At 27.5% G+C, this 22,084-nt stretch overlaps 3 protein-coding genes and 1 pseudogene across 3 annotated transcripts; 3 read left to right on the top strand and 1 right to left on the bottom strand.

Annotated features, from left to right (window-relative positions):
• The first annotated feature begins 2,790 nt into the window (after positions 1 to 2,790).
• LOC108837455 (uncharacterized) lies at positions 2,791 to 3,886 on the top strand. The gene is made up of 6 exons (XM_018610499.2): positions 2,791 to 2,953; positions 3,027 to 3,132; positions 3,222 to 3,280; positions 3,366 to 3,501; positions 3,588 to 3,636; positions 3,719 to 3,886. The coding sequence occupies exons 1-6, from the start codon at positions 2,853 to 2,855 to the stop codon at positions 3,820 to 3,822; spliced, it is 555 nt and encodes a 184-aa protein (XP_018466001.1). The 5' UTR covers positions 2,791 to 2,852; the 3' UTR covers positions 3,823 to 3,886.
• A 10,618-nt stretch (positions 3,887 to 14,504) lies between these two features.
• On the top strand, positions 14,505 to 15,284 carry LOC130495591 (uncharacterized). The gene is made up of 3 exons (XM_056987008.1): positions 14,505 to 14,624; positions 14,723 to 14,781; positions 14,880 to 15,284. Exons 1-3 carry the CDS (start codon positions 14,505 to 14,507, stop codon positions 15,199 to 15,201), a joined length of 501 nt encoding a protein of 166 aa, XP_056842988.1. The 3' UTR covers positions 15,202 to 15,284.
• Positions 15,285 to 17,959: 2,675 nt separating this feature from the next.
• On the bottom strand, positions 17,960 to 18,646 carry LOC130495590 (protein SENSITIVITY TO RED LIGHT REDUCED 1-like; annotated as a pseudogene).
• On the top strand, positions 18,553 to 19,599 carry LOC130496088 (uncharacterized). Its single transcript, XM_056987857.1, has 4 exons — positions 18,553 to 18,760; positions 18,858 to 18,963; positions 19,057 to 19,115; positions 19,215 to 19,599. Exons 1-4 carry the CDS (start codon positions 18,645 to 18,647, stop codon positions 19,534 to 19,536), a joined length of 603 nt encoding a protein of 200 aa, XP_056843837.1. The 5' UTR covers positions 18,553 to 18,644; the 3' UTR covers positions 19,537 to 19,599.
• Positions 19,600 to 22,084: the final 2,485 nt, after the last annotated feature.

The following is a 22,084-nucleotide window of genomic DNA, read 5'->3' as shown; positions in this document are numbered from 1 at the left end:
ACAATACTATATGTAAAAAATTTTAGGAATAATTATGAACTATAAAGATATGGCAATTTAGTAGTTATTAAACTTTATTCTAATTCGTGGGGATCAAGTTTGAGATCTTGATTTAAATGAGGAGATACCCACGTCAAATCTTTCTAAAATTTATGTATAAATATATAAATTAGTTAAAAATTGCTTGATTTAAATTTATGTGAAAATATTTAGGAATAATTAATGGTAACTGAGTTTCTATTAATCTCTATTCTATTTTTGTGGAGATAAGTGTTGGAATTTCGTTTAAATGAGAAGATCCCCAAGCAAAATCTTCCAAAATTTTAGGAATAAATATGTATATACCTTTTTGATAAATAATTATGATGAATTTACAGTATTTACAAACTTAGAAAACTAAATTTAACGATTTCAGTTTTACTACTTTTGTTTATTGTTTAAACTATGTATTTCGACTCTATATCGTGTTATAAAGGCGTTTGTGACCCGTATACACGGTAGTAAGAATTTTACAAATATTTATACTTTTGTAATTTAATAATTCTTTTACTTAATAATAGTGTTTCACTCTTAAATACACATAATAACTCATGAGGTGAACCACTTATATAGCTATACTATATTTTTTAAATTATATATCAAGAAATTTTGCAGAAAATGTTTAAAATTATGAAAACAGAAAATATCATACAAAACATATATTTATATAAATAAATTACATTTGTTCTTTATTTATTCAAAAATCCTTCAAAAGAACTATAATAATTTTAAAATTTTCTTTAACAAATTAATAACTATCATACAAAATCCAAAAATAATGTTAATTGTACTTTGGGCCATAATAATCTATGATTCAATTAAGCCATTATTATTTTTCTTAATATACTTATCCATTTTATCCAAACAACATTATATATTTTTTACTACTATATCTTTGTTTCAAAAGAGAAGCTTAAAGTACTTCTACTTTAATAAGATAGATATTATGTGATTTTAATCGTCTATTATATCACAGTGTATCATATAAAAATCTAATATTTATAACTAATTGAACTTATATTAAAAAGTGTTATACTAACAATTAATAAATAAAATATTTTATATTTTATTTATATGATATATAAATTGATTTTGATGTGTGATTTTTATTTTATTTTTTTATTAATAAATATTGAAAATATTTAATGTTAACAAAAAATCTATAAGGAAATTTTTTTTGGTTAAGATTCATTCTATTAAAGAAATCTATTATTTAAATTAAGAAAAGACATTAAATATTTAAATCTATCATTTAAATAAGGAAAAGACAAAATTCTCTACTATCTTTGTTACCAAACAAAATTTAATTTTTTTAAAGACTCATATCCCTATTACCAAACAAAAGCTTAAAGTACTTCTACTTTAATAAGATAGATATATTCCACTAATTTCCGAAACTTAAATATCATTAATTTCCATCAATTCAGCCGTGGGGCGCCCATGAAGATTAAGGTTTACATTTTTTTGTTTTTTAACAAATTAGTACGTCAATTTAATTGTAGGTTGAAATATATCAATTGCATAATATGTAATAATTCTAGTAGACTAAGGGTTATTTTTAAATAGGAGTGAGAGTGCTTGTGAGTATGCCACGTAGAAAATGACACTCATGTAAATCACACATCAACTGAAGGTTATTTATTTTGAGTGCTTCTAAAATAATATATAGGGAGTATTTTTTTTTTGACTATGTCATTGTTTATGAATCATATTTATTATTTTAAATTTGCATGATGTGAAATATAAAGATATGTTTATTGTAGATGCATTATTATTTCTAACAGATCAGTGTTGTGATACAAATGTAAGAGTATAACATACATTATTAGCTTAGAATATATATTTTCAACTGAAACTAATGTTATCAGATAATTGTCAAATAATAAAACTGGTAGAACGTTATACATGTTTGATCTATGAAATTATACAAATTACTAAAGAGCTATTGTTAACCTATATATTAATAGATTTCCCTAATAGAATGATTAGCTACAACCATTTATTTATCTCTATCAATTTTATGGGTCACAAATGACTGCTCACTTGTTCAAAAAGAAAAGTGGAACGACCTAGAACTTAAAAGAGATGTTGTAGACATGATTGGTTGGTCTGCGTAGATAGATGATGAACTCAAAAGAGAAGTTCTCGATTATCTTCCACCAGCAACATAGCAGTGTCTCTCTAAATGAATTTTTTCCACCTGTTGCGTGAGTTTTAATACCTTGCGTAAATATATGTAGAATATTAGTAATCTATCTTCATCTGGTATAAAATAGTCATACATGTTTAAATATAATTGTTATAAGGTGTTTATAAATTGAATGTTTAATGCACAGTTAAATATAGAATGTATATGGTAATGATACTAATTGAAACCTATAAAGATTTTGAAAACATAGAGAGATCAGAGGCCATCAATTCGTCAATTAATACAGATGAATAATACAATTCTTTTAATTTCGTATGAGTAATTAGTAGGTCAATAAAAAAGTAAGTTAGAATATATCAATGGCACAATATGTAATAATTCTAATAAGTTAAGGGTTTTTTCAAGATAAGGGTGAGAGTGAATGTGAGAATGCCACATACGAAATAACATTGTGTAAATAACACATCAAGTAAATGTTGTTTTTTTTAATGTTCCTAAAATAATATATAGGAGATGATACATTATCTTCTGTGTCAAATTTAACAATTTTTTTCTCAAAAAATATACCGGCCTTTTGGAAGGGCGGGTCAAAAAGCTAGTGTATATATAAAAAATGATCTAGGGTTTCCGACTTCCTCAGTTGGTTTAGGAGGCAGAGTTAGTCATGGGAAAGACTCGGGGCATGGGAACAGGGCGTTGTGTACCCATTAGGACACAACGTTGCCGTCGTCCTACATTCAAAGAACGTAGCTTCCGACGAATGAGGTGTCCGTTAATTTTTTTGATACTTATTAATTATAGATCTATATGAATGGTGATGGTTCTTGTTGCCGCCCAGATTGGCCGCACTACGTAAAGAAGCCTCGTTGCGGATCCAATCAGATAAGAGTCTGAAGGGAATTGATCAGGATCAGACCACTCTTGTCTCCGGAATTGAAATTCAGGTTCTTTAATCTTCTTTTTGTTTTTGTTTGGTCTAGAAATTCATTAGTTTGATTATTAATCAAAACAGCTTATATGATATATATAACAGGCAAAGTTGTCGCCTGATGTTTTTAGTAGCACCTCGAAGCCTCAGACGCCATCATCAAGGTTGTCTTATTTGTAATTTTGATTAATTAAGCATTGGTATTTGTTGTTAACATTATGTATGGTTGTTGTTGCTAATCTTTTACAGCTCGGACGTTATGAAGAAAACACTAGGTTCTCAAGTCTCTTTGCTACGTTGTTCTGCCTGTATGCAAATAATCCCTTCTGATAAGGGATCTTCTGATCAGGATCAGACCCCTCTTGTCTCCAAAATTGATATTCAGGTTATATAATCTATTTCTTTATTTTTTTTGGTTGACAAGTATTCATTAATTTGATTATTAATTACAGCACCGTTTATATATAACAGGAAAAGCCGTCGTCTGATATCGTTAGTAGCACCTCCAAGACTCATGAAGGTGTCTATTTGATTTTATTCTCAATAATGTATGTACATGTGGTTGTTGTCGCTAACATTTTTTCGTGTACTACTACGCATAGGTAAGCATCTCCGATCAAGTTCAAAGATGCCCAAAGCTTTTCTAAAGACAAAGAAGAACAAGAAGATGAAGAAGAGCTCACGCAAAGCTGTATCCACCACCTAAGTTACCACCAGTCTCTTTTTTTTTTGTGTACCTTCTTATGCTTAATCACGACTGTTTTTAAAAAGGAACCTTTTTATTTAAGTTATATATGTATGATGTTATGAATTCCTAGTCATGATAATGTGCCCGTTGTCTTTTATCCTTGCAAAATAATTGCTAGTCATTAATTTGGTCAATTGTTTGGGACTTGCTTAGATGCAACTTTTAACTTAAACAAACAAAAATATTATGTTGTTTTGTGATTGAGAAACAGCCAGGAGACTCTTAATGAGATAGAGTCTTAAGGATTATCTTTATCTAAATAATTAACACAGTGGTATGCACAACAAGCGGTTTCATTGACTGTATGATTTGTAAACCTCCTGATAGTGTTTGTAACTCTGGATCTTGGTCTCTCTGTAACGATCTCGCTACTTGGGAAGTACTAACATAAGATTTGTTATACAAAGAGAAAAGATGAAGAATCCAAGACAGGGAAAAGGCCCATTTTCAACCCGAACAATTACGATAGTGCCAAATACTACCTGAATAATTGATCAGTGCCAAATACGACCTCAACTTAAATATAATTCAAAAATACTATCTAAACTTTTTAAAACGTGCCAAAATCTACATTAACCGTAATATAAGTTAGTCAACCGTTAGAAAAAAAAAACGACGACGTTTTGGTTTAATCTTTTTCTAAAAAAACATATTCATTCTAGGATTCAAATTCGTGCATTGATACATTTTAAAATAGACATTAACCACTGAATTAAAGTAAATGTTTGATATATTATTACGAATTCAAAAGTATATATACTACTATATTTCTTCATCTTCTCCAAATAAAAATTTGGTGATAATTTTTTCTCATTTCAATAAATATATTAAAATGTTTTATAATTATCATATCTTTAATACACTTATATTATACTAAAATATAAATAATAAAATATTTGAAATGATACAAAATTAAATATACTTAAAATTTTGAAACTATTTATAAAGTTTTCTTATATAAATTATTGTAATTTTAAAAATTTGAGCGGTAATTTTTTATTTTTACAAACTAATATAATATATTTATAGCAATGGAGTAAAATAATAAAATTTTAAAATTACAATAATTTATATAAGAAAACTTTATAAATAGTTTCAAAATTTTAATTATATTTAATTTTTGCAATTTAAAATATTTTATTATATTTATATTTTAGTATAATATATGTATATTAAGTATATGGTAGTTAAAAAAATATGTTAATGCATTCATAAAAATGAGAAACTATTATCACAAAAGTTTTGTTCAAAGAATATGAAGAAGTATATATCAAAAATTTACTTTAGTTCTATGGTTAGAGTGTCTCTTTTAAACTGTACCAATGGAGGGATTCAAATCCCAGAATGAACATATTTTTTTTTTTTAAAGATTAAACCAAAACGAAGTTGTTTTATTTTTTTAACGGTTGACTAACTTATTTTACGGTTAATTTAGATTTTGGCACGTTTTAAGAAGTTATGCAGTATTTTTGAATTATAATTGAGTTGGGGTCGTATTTAGCACTGATCAGTTGTTCAGGTAGATTTTGACACATTTTAAGAAGTCTAAGTAGTATTTTTGAATTATAATTGAGTTGGAGTCGTATTTAGCACTAATCAATAGTTCATGTAGTATTTGGCACGACTGAAATGTTCGGGTTGAAAAAAGGGCCTTTTCCCATCCAAGACACGCTTTTAACATTTGTGACATGTTCAATGATTTAATAGTTACAAAATAATTCGAAAAGTGGTTTATAAGCTGGCTGAAGTACTGGGATTACAGCAATCTCCTCCGGAACCAAGTCTTCCTCCAATGGAAAAGATCTCTGGAAAACTAAAACATCTCTCAAGGCATTTCTTCATGTGGAGGGATCTGTCTAGAGCTTTGGCAGTCAAAAATGGTCTAAGATCTCGGGGTATTATGTTGGATACGACCTGTATAGGTGTGGGCTACACACTAAAACTATCTGTAATGTCTTCTTCCTTTTGTTTGTGTAACAAATATTTTGAACTAGATATGGATCCGTGCGTTACACGGATTTTGTTTGCTGGTTTAATTTTATAAAGAATATAAAACAATAAATTATTTTAAAATAGTTTTAGGATTCATTTTGCATATGTTTGTGAAATATATTTTATAATTAAGAACTCATTTTCAGGTTAATATTTGTATTTTAATAATTATGGCACATAGTTGAATTATTATCAACTTTGTACTTAGTGTTAGAGAAAATACTCATACCTAAAAGTTTAAACCGAACCTTAACCCGAAATAAATTTAGAGTGAAATTAAAATACTTGAAAGTCAAATAAGACCAATAAACTCGATGATATAATGTTTCTATTAACTTACTTTATGTTGTTCTTCTTGTTTACATATATTCTAAAGTTTTCTTAGTCATTTAGTGAACTTGTATTGTCATTTTAGGGTTCTTGATTTTTTTTTGTGCATTTGATATCATCTATATATTTTGGTTTGACTGATGAAATTTTAGCTGTTCAACCAAAAGAAATCATTTTGGATCATCTTTTTATTATTTAATTAATGATAATGAAACCATCACTACATGCATCTTATAACTACAAAAAGTTATGTGAATGTTGAAGACTATATTTATGAATCTTGATTGTGTGAATAACTGTTTAAAAAAACATAACTTGTTAACAATAGTATTGTGGAAGAAAAACGCTACAGTTTTGTGGTGATAAATCTTAAAATAAATAAATTACTTAATTATATATCATAAAAGGTTGAAGAAGACACAATCTTAGAGATAATTATAAAGTTCTTCTAATTTAATTTTTAATATACGACATTCACAATCATATATATCATTTGAAAACTGTATATATCTTTATAAACTCAACTTCATCCCTAAATACTAAATAATAATCACTAAATATTTGTGCTAAAAAAATCACTAAATATTAAACTCAAATATTATGGTCTTTTTGCTTGAAAGTAGTATAAGAAGTAATGTTCTAGTTATAATATTTCAATCAATTTCTCTGTTTTTTTTTCATTTTGGATCTGTAGTTTTCCAATGTGTGCTTTATTATTATTTTAAAATTATTTGCTTTTCAATTTATAGTATCAATTGACCATTTTCTTAAAATTATTTAATCTTAAATGATTTTCTTAATTCATTCTTTATTAGTAATATATTTCCACAATAACAGTATATAAAAGGAATTAAAAAAATACTACATAGTAAAAATATAATAATATGACTATGAAGCGTGATTTATTTTTCACCAAACACATATAAAGATCACATACGGTGACAATAATGATAATAATCTATTTTTATGATCAGACACGGAATATATATAAAACATATGGTTGATTTTTGTACGACCGAACATATATAAAGACCAATCATGACAACATCCTATTTTCTGATTTTTGTTAATTAAATAATTTAAAATCATATTTTTCATCAAATTCCTTAAAAATACTATTAAATAAAATTTTAAAATTATCTTTTGTTAAGATCTAAAAATGGAAAACATTATATTTTATAATTATCTTTTATTTAAAATTTAATAAAATAATTATCTTTTGGTTAGGACTTAGAAAATATGGTACAAATCTCTTTTGTTCGGAATTTGTTTTTAAAAAAACTACTATCAAATATTCTTTTACGTTTTATTCTTAGGACTTTAGAAAAAGCAAATTGATATTACTTAATCTTTTACAGTTATCTTTTATCTAGGATTTTAAAAAATAAAATTGCTATCAAATAACTATTTCTAGTTAATATTAACTGTATTTTAAATATTCAATTTTCAAACATCATTTTTCAATATCAGTAATATTTTTTACAATTTTTATTTGTTAACTAAATAATTTTTAGTATAATAATTATCATTAAATTCTTAAATACGAACAATACTATTAAATAAGATTTTACAAATCTTTTTGGTCACGATCTAGAAAAAGAAAGAAAAAAATTCTGGTTAGGATTTAAAAAGGAAAAACTATATTATAAATACATTTTATTTAGAATTTTAAAAAGAAAAACAATTTTATAAATTTCTTTTATTTAGTATTTTAGAAAAATCCGAAATAAAAGTTAGTTATTTGACGTCGTGTCAGTAAGAAAATAGATTGTGAAATATGTCAGGTTTTTATTGACATAGATTGTTTTTATTGACATATTTTACAATCTATTTTTTACTGGCACATGTTACAATCATACCGCGCAAATATTGATGTTGTTTTTGGTGTATAACTTTTTAACAGAAAACTATCTATTGATAATAAAAGTTAGTTATTTAAAAGAAAAACAATAAGATTAGTTGTGAAATTTTATTTTATTGATTTTTTAAAAAGAAAATTTGCTTATTTTATAATTAGTTTCTAAATATTTTTCATTAAATAATTTCTTGTCTTTGTATGATTCTATAAATGTTTTTTTAAGTCTTGTAAACAACTAACAACTTTTTAATTGAAGATATTTTATTTAACTAATAATATATTTTTGTCTTATATTGTACAAAGACATATTCATCACATTCATACATACTCACCTACAACAACATCATAATTTGAAAAATTATGACAACATCATAGGATGTAGTAAGGATAATAAAAATTAAGCTATACAAAGATATAAAAGATAGTAAGGTAATATTTTTCTTGTAAATACTATTATGTTTTGTGAAAATAACATAGGGAAGCTTAAATCTAAATAGATATGAAATATTTGTAGTTATTTTCTGTTTATATTTAAAAACCCAATATTATCTATTAAAAAGAAAAGTTAATTATAGGAAAATAATAGGAGTACTTTTACAATTATCTTTTGGTTAGGATTTGAAAAAAGGAAATTACAATCAATTATTTATGAATGAGATACCAAGGCAAACTATATATTTATGATCAAAAAGATTAAACACATGTCACAATCTAAAGTATATATTGTAATGTGTCACAATCATATTAATTATAAACTTTTAAGCGATTATGTGGTTTAATTTTATTTTCTAAAATCCTAATAAAAGAGATTTGTATAATAATTTTTTTCTTTTTAAATCTAAACCAAGGTGAATTGTAAAACTGTATTTAATAATAACTTTTCTTTTTAATAATTCGATGTTAAACATGATACTAAAAAGCTAGTATTAAATTAAAAAGTACAATTTTTTACAATGGAATGTGATATTAAAAATGAATTTTAAAAATACCAATATTAAAAAATCTTGTTATATTATGTAATAATAATTTTTATTTTCTAAAATCCTAAAAAGAAACCATAAAAGAATATAGATTTGAAATATTTGTAGTTATTTTTGGTTTATATTTTTAAAAACATACAGTTATCTATTAAAAAAGAAAGTTAATTATTTAATAGGAAAATGAGTACTTTTACAAAAAAAAGATGTTAATTTATTTTAAAAAGATAGTTAATTTCTTTTAAAAAGAAAGTATTACTGATAGTCAGCTAAATATCAAATATATTGCTAGATAAAACATCGAATTTCATTACTTTAGTATCCATGGTGTGACTTTAATCTATTTTTCTATATATCATATATTATTGAGAACTTCTTGATATATAATATTTGTTAGAATACTATTGTCGTTATGTTTTAAAAATCTGAAGCTCAATAGTTGTAGTGGTTTTTGATAATGCATCATATAATTGTAAAACTGGACTTGGAAAATATAAACTAACTTTTTTAAGTTTTGATCTTAACTCTTGTTGATAGTCATTGGATAACAAACTCGTATAGAAAATTAATATTTTCAGTTTGAAATGTTATCTTGCATCTGTTGGTCAGAGACTTATTCTAAGAATAAAATTCATTTTTCCACATAACTTTCAATTAGGATTTCTACTTCAATAATCATGTTGTCTATGTCTTCTCTTTGATCTAAATTTCTTAGTAACATGACCTATAATAGCATAACCAACTTTCTTAGCAGCATGGAGAAATCCATTTTTCTACATAACTTTCGGTTACGATTTCTGATTCAATAATTAGTAACTTTGTTCAATTGCAAAGTCCTTCTTTTTGATTTAAATTTCTTTGTAGCATGACCTACAGTAGCACCAATTTTTATACGTCGATAAAAACAAATACACATAAACATAATAAGCATAAGAGTCACATTAACTTCCCCCATTAACTTTGTACTACAACATAACATCTATATGTACAAACGCATAAATATAATTGTGGCAATAACTAACGTACGCAGCATGACAAATATAAATCTTTTTAAAAAAAATCAACATCAGTTTGATGTTAAGATCATGATCTAGTTATTTCTTCAACATGTGACACCAAAAAAAAAGAATACGTGAAGATGTAAAAGAACATACAGAAATACCCACCTAATATTTTTCAGGTACCTCTTACTATGTTTGGTATCAAAATATGGGAAGTGACAAAATATGAGAGAGACTAGCCATATATAAAGATACATATAAATAGTTGTAGTTCCTTTTGGTTTATGATTTAAAAAAAGAAAAGAAAATTAACTATTTAAATAGGAAAGTTGATTATTTATAGAAAAAACTTGAAATAATTATCCTACAAATATTTTTCTTTTGATTTGGATTGGAAGTAAGGAATACTACAATTAAACTCTTTTTTTTACAATTTTCTTATGTTTAAGATTATAAAATGAAAATTACTATCAAAATTTTTTCTCAATTACATTTTCTTTTGAATTTTAGAAAAGGAAAATTAGTATTAAATAAACTTTTGGAAAAATATTTTTTTGTTTAATTATTTAAAATAAAAATTATAGAAAATACTATTAAATTACTTTAAAATTCATTTTATAATTTTTATTATCTTATTATATATTTTATTAATCATGTGATATTTTAACTCGTATCAAAATTTTAAGAGAAAAATTACTATCAAATAATCTCTCGCAATATCTTTTGTTTAGGATTATATAAAAGAAATAATTTGTATTAAATAAATTATCTTACAAATATTTTTTTAGGTTTTTTATAAAGAACTTTATAGTAAAATTACTATCAAATCATTTTATAATTCGTTGTTTACTATTAAATAATTTTGAAAATATCCTTTTTCAAATTTCTTTTTTTCTTAGTATATATATTTTTAATCATTAGATATTCTAACACATGTCAAAATATTAAATTCAAATAATATTTTGTAGTTTTATTTTTTGAATATTTTAAAAATGGAAAATTACTGTTAAATATTAATTTAATTATTTTTAACCAAATAATTTGTTATTATATTAATATATGTATTTTTAATTATGAGATAATTTAACACATTTCAAAATTTTAAATATACAAATGTCAAGTGCCACAATCATTTTAATTTGCAACTTTGAAGAACATATATTAATATAATATTTTCTAATTATATTTTCATTCAGATATTTGAGCTAAAAGGAATTAATATTGAATAAATAGTTTTCAAATCTTTTTTGTTTAGGATTTTGATAAATAAAATTTCTAAACAAAATAACTATTAAATAATTTTTATTAATAAATCATTTTAAATTTTTTTACAAAATTCATTTTATTATCTAATAACTATCAAATATTTTTTACAATTATCTTTTCTATAGGATTTTTAAAATGGAAAATTACTATTAATAATTACTTTCTTAAAAAATTTATTTTTATTATCTTATCATATATATTTTAAATTATGAGATAGATTAACACATGTCACGATCTTAAATATATAATTTTGACGTCCAGTTTTAAAGTTAATGATTTTCAAAACGAAAATTTAACTATTTAAATTCGAAATTTGATTATTTATAAATAATTCAAAATAAATATTCTACAAATATTTTTTTAATTTGCATTTGGAGAAAGTAAAACTACTATTAAACAATCATTTACAGTTTTATAATGTTTAAGATTATAAATAGATAAAAAGAGACAATTACTATCAAATATTTTTTACAATTGTATTTCCTTTTAATTTTAGAAAAGGAAGATTAGTATTAAATAAACTGTTAGATAAATAATTTTATAATTTAAAATTTTTAGTAAATAAATAATAGAGAAAATACTATTAAATAATTTTTAATTTATTTTTTAATAAACAATTTATAATATTATTATATAATTTATTAATCATGAGATATTTTAACTCGTGTCAAAAGTTTAAGAGGAAAATGACCATCAAATAATATTTACAATATCTTTTCTTTAGGATTTGGAAAAAAATAAATATTAATAAATAACTTTACAAATATTTTTTCTTTATGATTTAAAAAATAAAACTTCTAGTAAATTACTATTAAGTCATTTTTAAAATTTATTTTTACCATCAATATATTTTTGGAAATTGTTTTTTTTCCAAAAAAATATTTTTATTTTCTTAGTATATATATTTTTAATCATGAGATATTCTAACACATATGTCAAAATATTAAAAGGATAACTACTATCAAATAAGATTTTTCAATAATACTTTTTAAGATTTGAAAATGGAAAATCAGTATTAAATATAATTTATTATTAATTTTTAAACAAAATCATTTGTTGTTACCATAGTATATATATTTTTAATTATGTGATAGTTTAACACATATCACAGTTTTAAATATATAACTGTCATATGTCACAGTTATATTAATTAGCATGAAGAAACAAACTTAATATAATATTTATATTAATATTAGATTTTTGATCGAAAAAGAAAAATTACTATTAAATAAATATTTTCAAATGTTTTTTGTTTAGGATTTTGAAAAAGGAAAATTCTAAATAAAGTTACTATAAAATAATTTTCATGATTAAAATTTTTTAATTTTTTTCAATTTTTTTATTATCTAAGTATATGTATTTTAATCATTATATATATATTTAAACACATGTAACAATATTAGAAGGAAAATTACTATTTGCAATGATCTTTTCTTTAGGATTTTAAAAATGGAAAATTACTATTAATAATATTAATATTTTTTTTTTAAAATTCCTTTTGTTATTATCTTATATAATAAGATATTTTAGTTATAAGATCGATTAACACATGTCACAATCTTAAATATAAAATTGTCATGTGTCATAATCATATTAATTAGTAACTTTGAAAAACCAAACTTTACTTTTCTTAAGAATTTTTGATATCAATACCATTAAAACAGGATCATTCCTGAATTATACCTTTAATGAATATTTTAAATTTTCAAAAAATGTCCTTAATGATATGAACAAATTAAAAAATTCATTAATAGCATTATTGTCTTTCGATTTTGTGGACCTATTTCAACATTTAGATGGGTTTGCTAACTAATGAAATGGGTTATGTTTTTATATAATCAAATTCAAATTTCATAAACTTTTTAATATCAGTACCACAAATTAAAATCTGCAATAATTTTAATAAGTTGATATTAGAGATTGAAATTCTACATGAGGATGAGACTTAATCAAAAATATCATTGGCCAGTTTATATGTTTAGCAATATTTTATATAAATTATAAATATTTAAAATTATATAATAGCCCAAGTAAGTATTTCGGATAAAACCAATGTTTTGAAAACCGACCCGGACACTGAACCGAACGATTTACCGGGTTACTGGGTCATTGAGTCGACCGTAGGTAAACCGCGGATGAACCACAGATTAAGAAATAAATTAGTTTTATTATATAATAATATATTAGCTAATAAAATAAAAAATAAAAATATATAAAACTAAAGTTACTACTTTCTAAATATCTTTAAAACATAAAATAATAATTTGGATATGTATATATTTTATGTTTAATAAACATTTAGAATACTTAACTTAACTTTTTATATTTTTATTTTCATTTGATATACAACTAAAAAAATTATCTATTGGTTCAACCGGTACCGGATTTTGGGTTTTAGTTGGTTGAGCCGGTTTTTGCGGGTTTTTAAATTTTGGGTTTCTTACAAAACTCAACCCGAATTTTTTTCGGTCACCGGATTTTCTGGTTCAACCGCGGGTCCGGGTCGGATTTCAAAACACTGGATAAAACTATTATTTAATTTATTTACAAACATAAAATGGTTGTGACGCATTTTAAATTTCGTCATACTGTACACACTGTAACAAACCCGCATAATTGAGACTTGATCATGTCACAGTTTATATAATTAAAACGAAGAATTATCAATCTTTGTATTGAAAAAACAACAAAAAAAATACCCACCCTTTTAAGGGCGGGTCAGAATCTAGTTGGAACGATTAAAAATAGTTGTAATAAAGCAAGCTCGGGCATTAAACAAATTATAGGCCCAAATTCTTGTGTATATATACAAGAATTGATCTAGGGTTTCCGACTTCCTCAGTTTGTTTAGGAGGAGGCAGAGTTAGTCATGGGAAAGTATCGCGCGGACAACCGAACAGGTTTTCGATTTAAACACGCTCACGACAACATCCCAGATTGGACGCAGTACGTAAAGAAGCCTCGTTGCCGATCCAATCAGATAAGAGTTTGAAGGGAACTATTAATATATCCCACATCGGTTGGGATATAGGTCCTTGGACAATATATAAGTGTGTGGGCACTCCTCCACTCTTGAACTAGTTTTTGGGTGTGAGTTAGGCCCATCACTAATATGGTATCAGAGCCAGGTTAAGCCCAGCAGATGATTTTCCATATAAATAGTTGTCTACTTATGTAGCCTATAAAAATGGTCCATCTTGCTGTGGTATATCCGAGATGTTGGGCTTGGACTGTTTTCGATTGGACAGTTTCCCACCCACATCTCGAGAGGGGCTATTAGGACATATATATGTGATTGGGCAATCCTCCACTCTTGTCTCCGGAATTGACATTCAGGTTATATAATCTACTCTCTTTTTTTTTTTTTTTTTTGTTTGGTATAGAAATTCATTAGTTTAATTATTAATCAAAACAACGTATATGATATATAATAGGCAAAGTTGTCGCCTGATGTTGTTAGTAGCACCTCGAAGCCTCAGACGCCATCATCAAGGTTGTCTTATTTGTAATTTTGATTATTCTCTCTATACAGTGCTATGTATATTTTGGTGGTATTTGTTGTTCAAACTATGTATGGTTGTTGTTGCTTAGATTGGCTTCACAGTGTGGCATGAAGAAAAGGCTAGGCTCTGAATCAGTCTCGTTGCCACCTTGTTCTACCCGTAGAAAATTGGAAATAAACCAATCAGATAAGAGTCTAAAGGGATCTGATCAGGTTCAGACAACTCTTGTCTCTGGAATTGAGGTTCTTATGGAATATATCAAGAACAAGGATAACGAGATTGAGCTCTTGAAAGCCGATAATGCTGCTATATGGGCTGAGCTGCGACGAAACCAGACTGAGCTCCAGGAAAACAGGACTATCACCGCTTCAATAATCGAGAAGCTGAAGCACCGTTTAGTCAATTTCTAGTTTTTATTACGTATTTTCAGTTTTAAGTCTACTATGTATTATTATTAACAACCTTTTAACTAATTTAAATTATGTTTTTACTCTATATTTTGATTAACTAGTTTTAGTAATTTTTTTGATACTTATTAATTAATGAATTAACCAGTATATATATATATAGATCTATATGAATGGTGATGGTTCTTGTTGCCGCTCAGAATTGCCACTTGACATATTTAATAGAATTACCAAAATTATATTAATTTTTGTAAAAAAATAGAACAATTTTTTTTCAAAAAATATATCCTCCCTTTCAAAAAGCTAGTATATATATAAAAATTGATATAGGGTTTCCGACTTCCTCAGTTGGTTTAGGAGGCAGAGTTAGTCATGGGAAAGACTCGGGGCATGGGAACAGGGCGTTGTGTACCCATTGGGACACAACGTTGCCGTCGTCCTACATTCAAAGAACGTAGCTTCCGACGAATGAGGTGTCCGTTAATTTTTTTGATACTTATTAATTAATGAATTAACCAGTATATATATATATATATAGATCTATATGAATGGTGATGGTTCTTGTTGCCGCCCAGATTGGCCGCACTACGTAAAGAAGCCTCGTTGCGGATCCAATCAGATAAGAGTCTGAAGGGAATTGATCAGGATCAGACGACTCTTGTCTCCGGAATTGAAATTCAGGTTCTTTAATCTTCTTTTTGTTTTTGTTTGGTATAGAAATTCATTAGTTTGATTATTAATCAAAACAACGTAAATGATATATATAATAGGCAAAGTTGTCGCCTGATGTTGTTAGTAGCTCCTCGAAGCCTCAGACGCCATCATCAAGGTTGTCTTATTTGTAATTTTGATTATTCTCTCTATAATTAAGCAGTAGCTATGTATATATTGGTGGTATTTGCTGCTTACATTATGTATGATTGTTGTTGCCCAGATTGGCCTCATAGTGGGGCATGAAGACAACACTAGGCGCTGAATCAGTCTCGTGCGACCTAGTTATACCCGTATCAAAATAATCAAATCTGATCAGAGTCTAAAGGGATCTGATCAGGATCAGACCACTCTTGTCTCCGAAATTAATATTGATCAGGTTATATAATATATATTTTTTGTTTGGTTGAGAAATTCATTAATTAATTTGATTATTAATTACGACAGTATATATATACTAGGTGTTTTTCTGCACCATGTGCAGTAAAAAAATTATAAAATATTTTTTAATAAATAAATATAAATTATATTTATTTTTTAATTAATATCATAAATTTTATTTTTCTTATCAATATTTTAATATAAATTTGATTTAAATAAACATTAAAATTAAGATAAAAACAATTTTGTTTATTTTAAATTATATTTAAGAATGTGCATGTATATATTTAAAATTATAAGCTTAGGTAGATTTTTCTATCTATTTATTTTAATTAAGTATATTAAATAAATATGTAAAAATGTCATAATTGTCAAAAATTAAAATTAAACAATATTTGTAAAATTGTAGATATATATAAGAAACTAGTGATTTTATGATTTAGTTTGATTTTACGATTTAATTTTTATAATTTTCTGAAAAATGTATATATTTTTGAAAAATTTATAATTTAAATGATATTTCGAAATTTGAAATGCCATAGTTGAATATATTTATTTTAATGATGATTTATGAGTTATTATCATATTCTAAAAAAATCTAAAAATGTAAATAGACAATAAATGTAATATATGAGTTATTACCATATTTTAAAAAGTTTACCAAAAATATAAATTAACATTAAATATAATTGTCCATGTCATATTAATCTATAAGACATGTCATCAATTTTAGTAGCTATGTCATATTATTTTTGTGAAAATGATTATAGAGAACATGTGGCCAGGGGCGGATGCACATAGAGACTTATGGTGTCGGGTGACCCCATCTCTTTTTCTGTTTTCCTTCACTAATTTACATTAAAAAATTGTAATGTCTTCATTTCGAAAATTAAACATGATGAGAATATACCATGTGACCCGTCAAAATACTGGTCTATGTCCGCCCCTGCACGTAGCAAAATCACTTCTCAAATATAGTGTAGGGAATATATATATATATATATTTGATGATTTTTTTTTGAATTTTCATCTAGTATTGTTACCAGCACCTCCAAGCCTCAATCGCCATCAATGTGTCTATAGTTTTATTATTATTTCTTTAGTGTGTATATATATGCATGGGGTTGTTGTTGTTCTTGTTCACATTCTATACATGACTCAGCATAGCTAAGCAGCTGATTTGATGAATGATGATAGTGCAAGATAATATGTTTTCTTTTATTTGAATAAATGCAAAAACATATATTTTAGCTGGTCAGGTTGTTAGATGATTAACTATCCTAAATTTTAATGTTATGAATATATTTGATTAATTTAATTAATTAACACTTTGACTTTTTGTATTTTAGTTTTGAAATCCAAACAATTTTTTTGGGTTGATAAAGATAACTGAATAGCCTGACATATATTTTAATTTGGTTTGGTTGTTCGGTTGTTTTCTCCAAACTCAAATCCTACTAATATTTAATTAAGCAACGCCATGCGTGAAGTTTGAACACCCCCTCAAAATGGTTGTAATGAAGCAAGTTCGGATATTAAACAAAGTATAGACTAGAATATGAGTTGAAATATAAAAGGAAAAATCAATAATTTGTATTATATATATGTGTAAATGAGTTAGGGTTTCTGCTATCTAATTCCCATGTAACCTCATGTCCAAGTATCTCCTTTAAACTTTACGACTGAAATGTCATAATCTATACTACGTTATGCATGTAAATATCGAAAGGCCTTGGTCATAGGCTTGAAAAATAAACTTTTAATTGAGTTATATGGTCGATGGCAGCTCACAATCTACACCAGTTCTGAAAAAGTGGCAGCTTAAACTATACAATGCAGAATTGAAAACATCTGATGATACAGTCAGAATGGCAAACTCGGTCGTTATTCTTTGTGCAGCTTTTATTCGTTTGGTGGCTAACACTCTCTCTTTATGCTTCTGAAAGCTATCTCCTAACACTGCAATTATAGACAATCGATCCATTTCTCCAGTTTGCTTCCAATAGGTTGATGTGAAGATGGGTCAGACAGTGTGGCATGAAGAAAATAGAAGGCTTTAGAGCTTCCCTGCCAGATTTCTCGTTTAAAGACAGAACTGTGCATCCAAGAAAGGTTATGACACTAGATTCTGTTGCGGAGAGGACTGAGATCAAATACTTCAATGTTCTTATTAACCCAATCAAACTCTCTCTTCATCAAGATTGCAATGCTCAGCTGAAACCTCGAAACTTCATCAGACTCGGTTATTGAACAAATTATAGGCCTCGGTTAGGCCCAAATTCTCGTGTGTATATATATATAAATTGATCTAGGGTTCCCGACTTCCTCAGTTTGCTAAGGAGGCAGAGTTAGTCATGGCTAGAGGTCGTCCCTTCGTGATTACGAGTTGTGTACACTGTATTTTTACAAAAGCTTACCCTCGTCTATTCCGACCTACAACAATCAAAGATATGCTCTCCAAACAAAAGAGGTGTCCGTTTACTTTTTTGATTCTTATTAATTAATTAGTTAGTTAGCAGTATATGTATAGATCTATATGAATGGTGATGGTTCTTGTTGCCGCTCAGAATTGCCGCACGACGTAAAGAAGCCTCGTTGCCGATCCAATCAGATAAGAGTCTGAAGGGAACTGATCAGGATCAGACTACTCTTGTCTCCGGAATTGACATTCAGGTTATATAATCTACTCTCTTTTTTTGTTTTTGTTTGGTATAGAAATTCATTAGTTTAATTATTAATCAAAACAACGTATATGATATATAACAGGAAAAGTTGTCGCCTGATGTTGTTAGTAGCACCTCGAAGCCTCAGGCGCCATCATCAAGGTTGTCTTATTTGTAATTTTGATTATTCTCTCTATACAGTGGCTATGTATATTTTGGTGATATTTGTTGTTCAAACTATGTATGGTTGTTGTTGCTTAGATTGGCTTCACAGTGTGGCATGAAGAAAAGACTAGGCTCTGAATCAGTCTCGTTGCCACCTTGTTCTACCCGTAGAAAATTGGAAATAAACCAATCAGATAAGAGTCTAAAGGGATCTGATCAGGTTCAGACCACTCTTGTCTCTGGAATTGAGGTTCTTATGGAATATATCAAGAACAAGGATAACGAGATTGAGCTCTTGAAAGCCGATAATGCTGCTATATGGGCTGAGCTGCGACGAAACCAGACTGAGCTCCAGGAAAACAGGACTATCACCGCTTCAATAATCGAGAAGCTGAAGCACCGTTTAGTCAATTTCTAGTTTTTATTACGTATTTTCAATTTTAAGTCTACTATGTATTATTATTAACAACCTTTTAACTAATTTAAATTATGTTTCTAATTTATATTTTGATTAACTAGTTTTGGTATTATTATAAAATTAATAAATTAAATATCAAAAAAATTATTTAAGTTTTCTCAACGGACAAAGGTGGTTGGAAATGCTGCAGGGAGAGGAAATCAGAAATTGCCGATGGACAAAAGTTAAAGGGAGTTTTTTTTTCTTACCTTTACTAAAGAGTTAGTTTCGAACTCATTTTTGGCTTACATTTATTTGATATAGAGAACCATAAATTAGTTCTTTCTTATTTTCCTAATGTACTTGGTATTGCAAATTCTTGCACTACTACGCATAGGTAAGCATCTTCGATCAAGTTCAAAGATGGTCAAAGCTTTTCTAAAAGAAGAAGAAGAAGAAGAAGAAGAAGAAGAAGAAGAAGAAGAAGAAGAAGAAGAAGAAGAGAAGAAGAAGAAGAAGAAGAGAAGAAGAAGAAGAAGAAGAAGAAGAAGAAGAAGAAGAAGAAGAAGAAGAAGAAGAAGAAGAAGAAGAAGAAGAAGAAGAAGAAGAAGAAGAAGAAGAAGAAGAAGAAGAAGAAGAAGAAGAAGAAGAAGAAGAAGAAGAAGAAGAAGAAGAAGAAGAAGAAGAAGAAGAAGAGCTCACGCAAAGCTGTATCCACCACCTAAGTTACCACCACTATCTATTTCCTCTCTTTTTTTTTTCTTTTTTGTACCTTCTTATGCTTAATCACGACTGTTTTTTAAAAGGAACCTTTTATTTAAGTTATATATGTATGATGTTGTGAATTCCTAGTCATAATAATGTGCCCGTTGTCTTTTATCCTTGCAAAATAATTGCTAGTCATTAATTTGGTCATCAATTGTTTGGGACTTGCTTAGATGCAACTTTTAACTTAAACAAACAAAAATATGATGTTGTTGTTGTGATTGAGAAACAGCCAGGAGACTCTTAGTGGGATAGAGTCTTAAGGATTATCTTTATCTAAATAATGCACAACAAGCGGTTTCATTGACTGTATGATTTGTAAACCTCCTGATAGTGTTTGTAACTCTGGATTTTGGTCTCGCTGTAACGATCTTGCTACTTGGGAAGTACTAACATAAGATTTGTTATACAACCAGAGAGAAAAGATGAAGAATCCAAGACACGCTTTTAACATTTATGACATGTTCAATGATTTAATAGTTACTGTAAGGGTTTTAACCTTGACTTTGTGCTTTGAACTTAGAATAAGAACGTAACCAAAACGTATTCTCTTTATTAGAATATGAAACCAATCTTGTCTCTTACAATAGAAAGTTTAGATTTAAATACAAAAGACTCGAACTCTTGAATTATATCTCTCTCTATTGCTCTCAACCGTATGAATAACTATGAGGCTCTCTCGTCCTTATATAGGACCCAAAGACCATCCTATTTCCTAATGTATTAAGACAGACTTTCCTAATTACTTTAGACTTCCTGTTTCTTTGACCGACACTAACGTACGAGAAAAGGAAATAACATAACCTCCTCTTTGTTGCAGGATATTGACGATTGGGCTGAGAGATTAATCAGTTGTGGCCCATTAGTTTTTACAAACTCCACCTTGGGCCCAAATGATTACTCCTTGTTTCTAATTTCTTCGTTATCACCAAAGACGTCTCGAGCTTGCTTTTCTTCATCCATGGACGATGACGCTTACGGTGATTCCCAACGGCGACTCCCAGCGGTGATGTCTCTAATCGAACAGATCCTTCGTCAAGGGTCATCGATCCACCACTGCATCTCGTCTCTGAAGAATTTGAAATCAGCTCCTCAATCCCGTGAATCTTCCACCGACGTCTCCATTGCGGTGTCTCTTACTCCAACCCTCGCTCACCATGAAAAGAGATCGCGACTCCCCCTTTCTTCTAGAGCTGTCGGAGACACAAACTTCACCAAAAAAAAAAATATTTTTTTTTTTCGGTAAGTGCTCCTTGATTCACTTTGAGCTTCTATCCCATCATTTCTCTGTCTTTATCTTGCTTTGCTAGTGTACTCCTTTCGGTAACTTCTCAATCTTTCTTGATCAATGTGCAGTTTCTCCGGCGAACCTTGTTGCCTTCCTCCGCTGTAGATAAAGACGACCACTGTCTTCCTTCAGCTAACTATAGCTGTTTAAGACACTTACCCTGTCGTTTAAATCCGATGATCGATTGAGCTTCCTTGAACACTTGAGGTACTCGTCTCCCTTCAGCTTGTTCTCCTTTGCTGTTTAAGACGTTCACTCATAAGTCTTATGTTACCTGTCAATAGTTATTCCCGTACTTGAGAGATTCTTGTTTCAGTTTATCTCAGCTTACTCCACCTTGAGCTGAGACCTCCTTGCCTCGCAACTTTCCTAGCAGGTAACTTCCTTGTAACCATTGAGCTTCCTTGTTATCGATAAGAAGTAATTTGTTTGCTCTAACCTTATTACTTCTTCTTGTGCGAGGTGTATCGATAACGAAGTTACCTGCCATGCCGTTTTCTTAGGCTATCTTGAGGA

This window comes from Raphanus sativus, chromosome 6 (genome assembly GCF_000801105.2).
Source record: "Raphanus sativus cultivar WK10039 chromosome 6, ASM80110v3, whole genome shotgun sequence".
NCBI lineage: Eukaryota > Viridiplantae > Streptophyta > Magnoliopsida > Brassicales > Brassicaceae > Raphanus > Raphanus sativus.
Note: the sequence above shows the minus strand (reverse complement) of the source record. Positions and strands in the feature narration are given on the sequence as shown.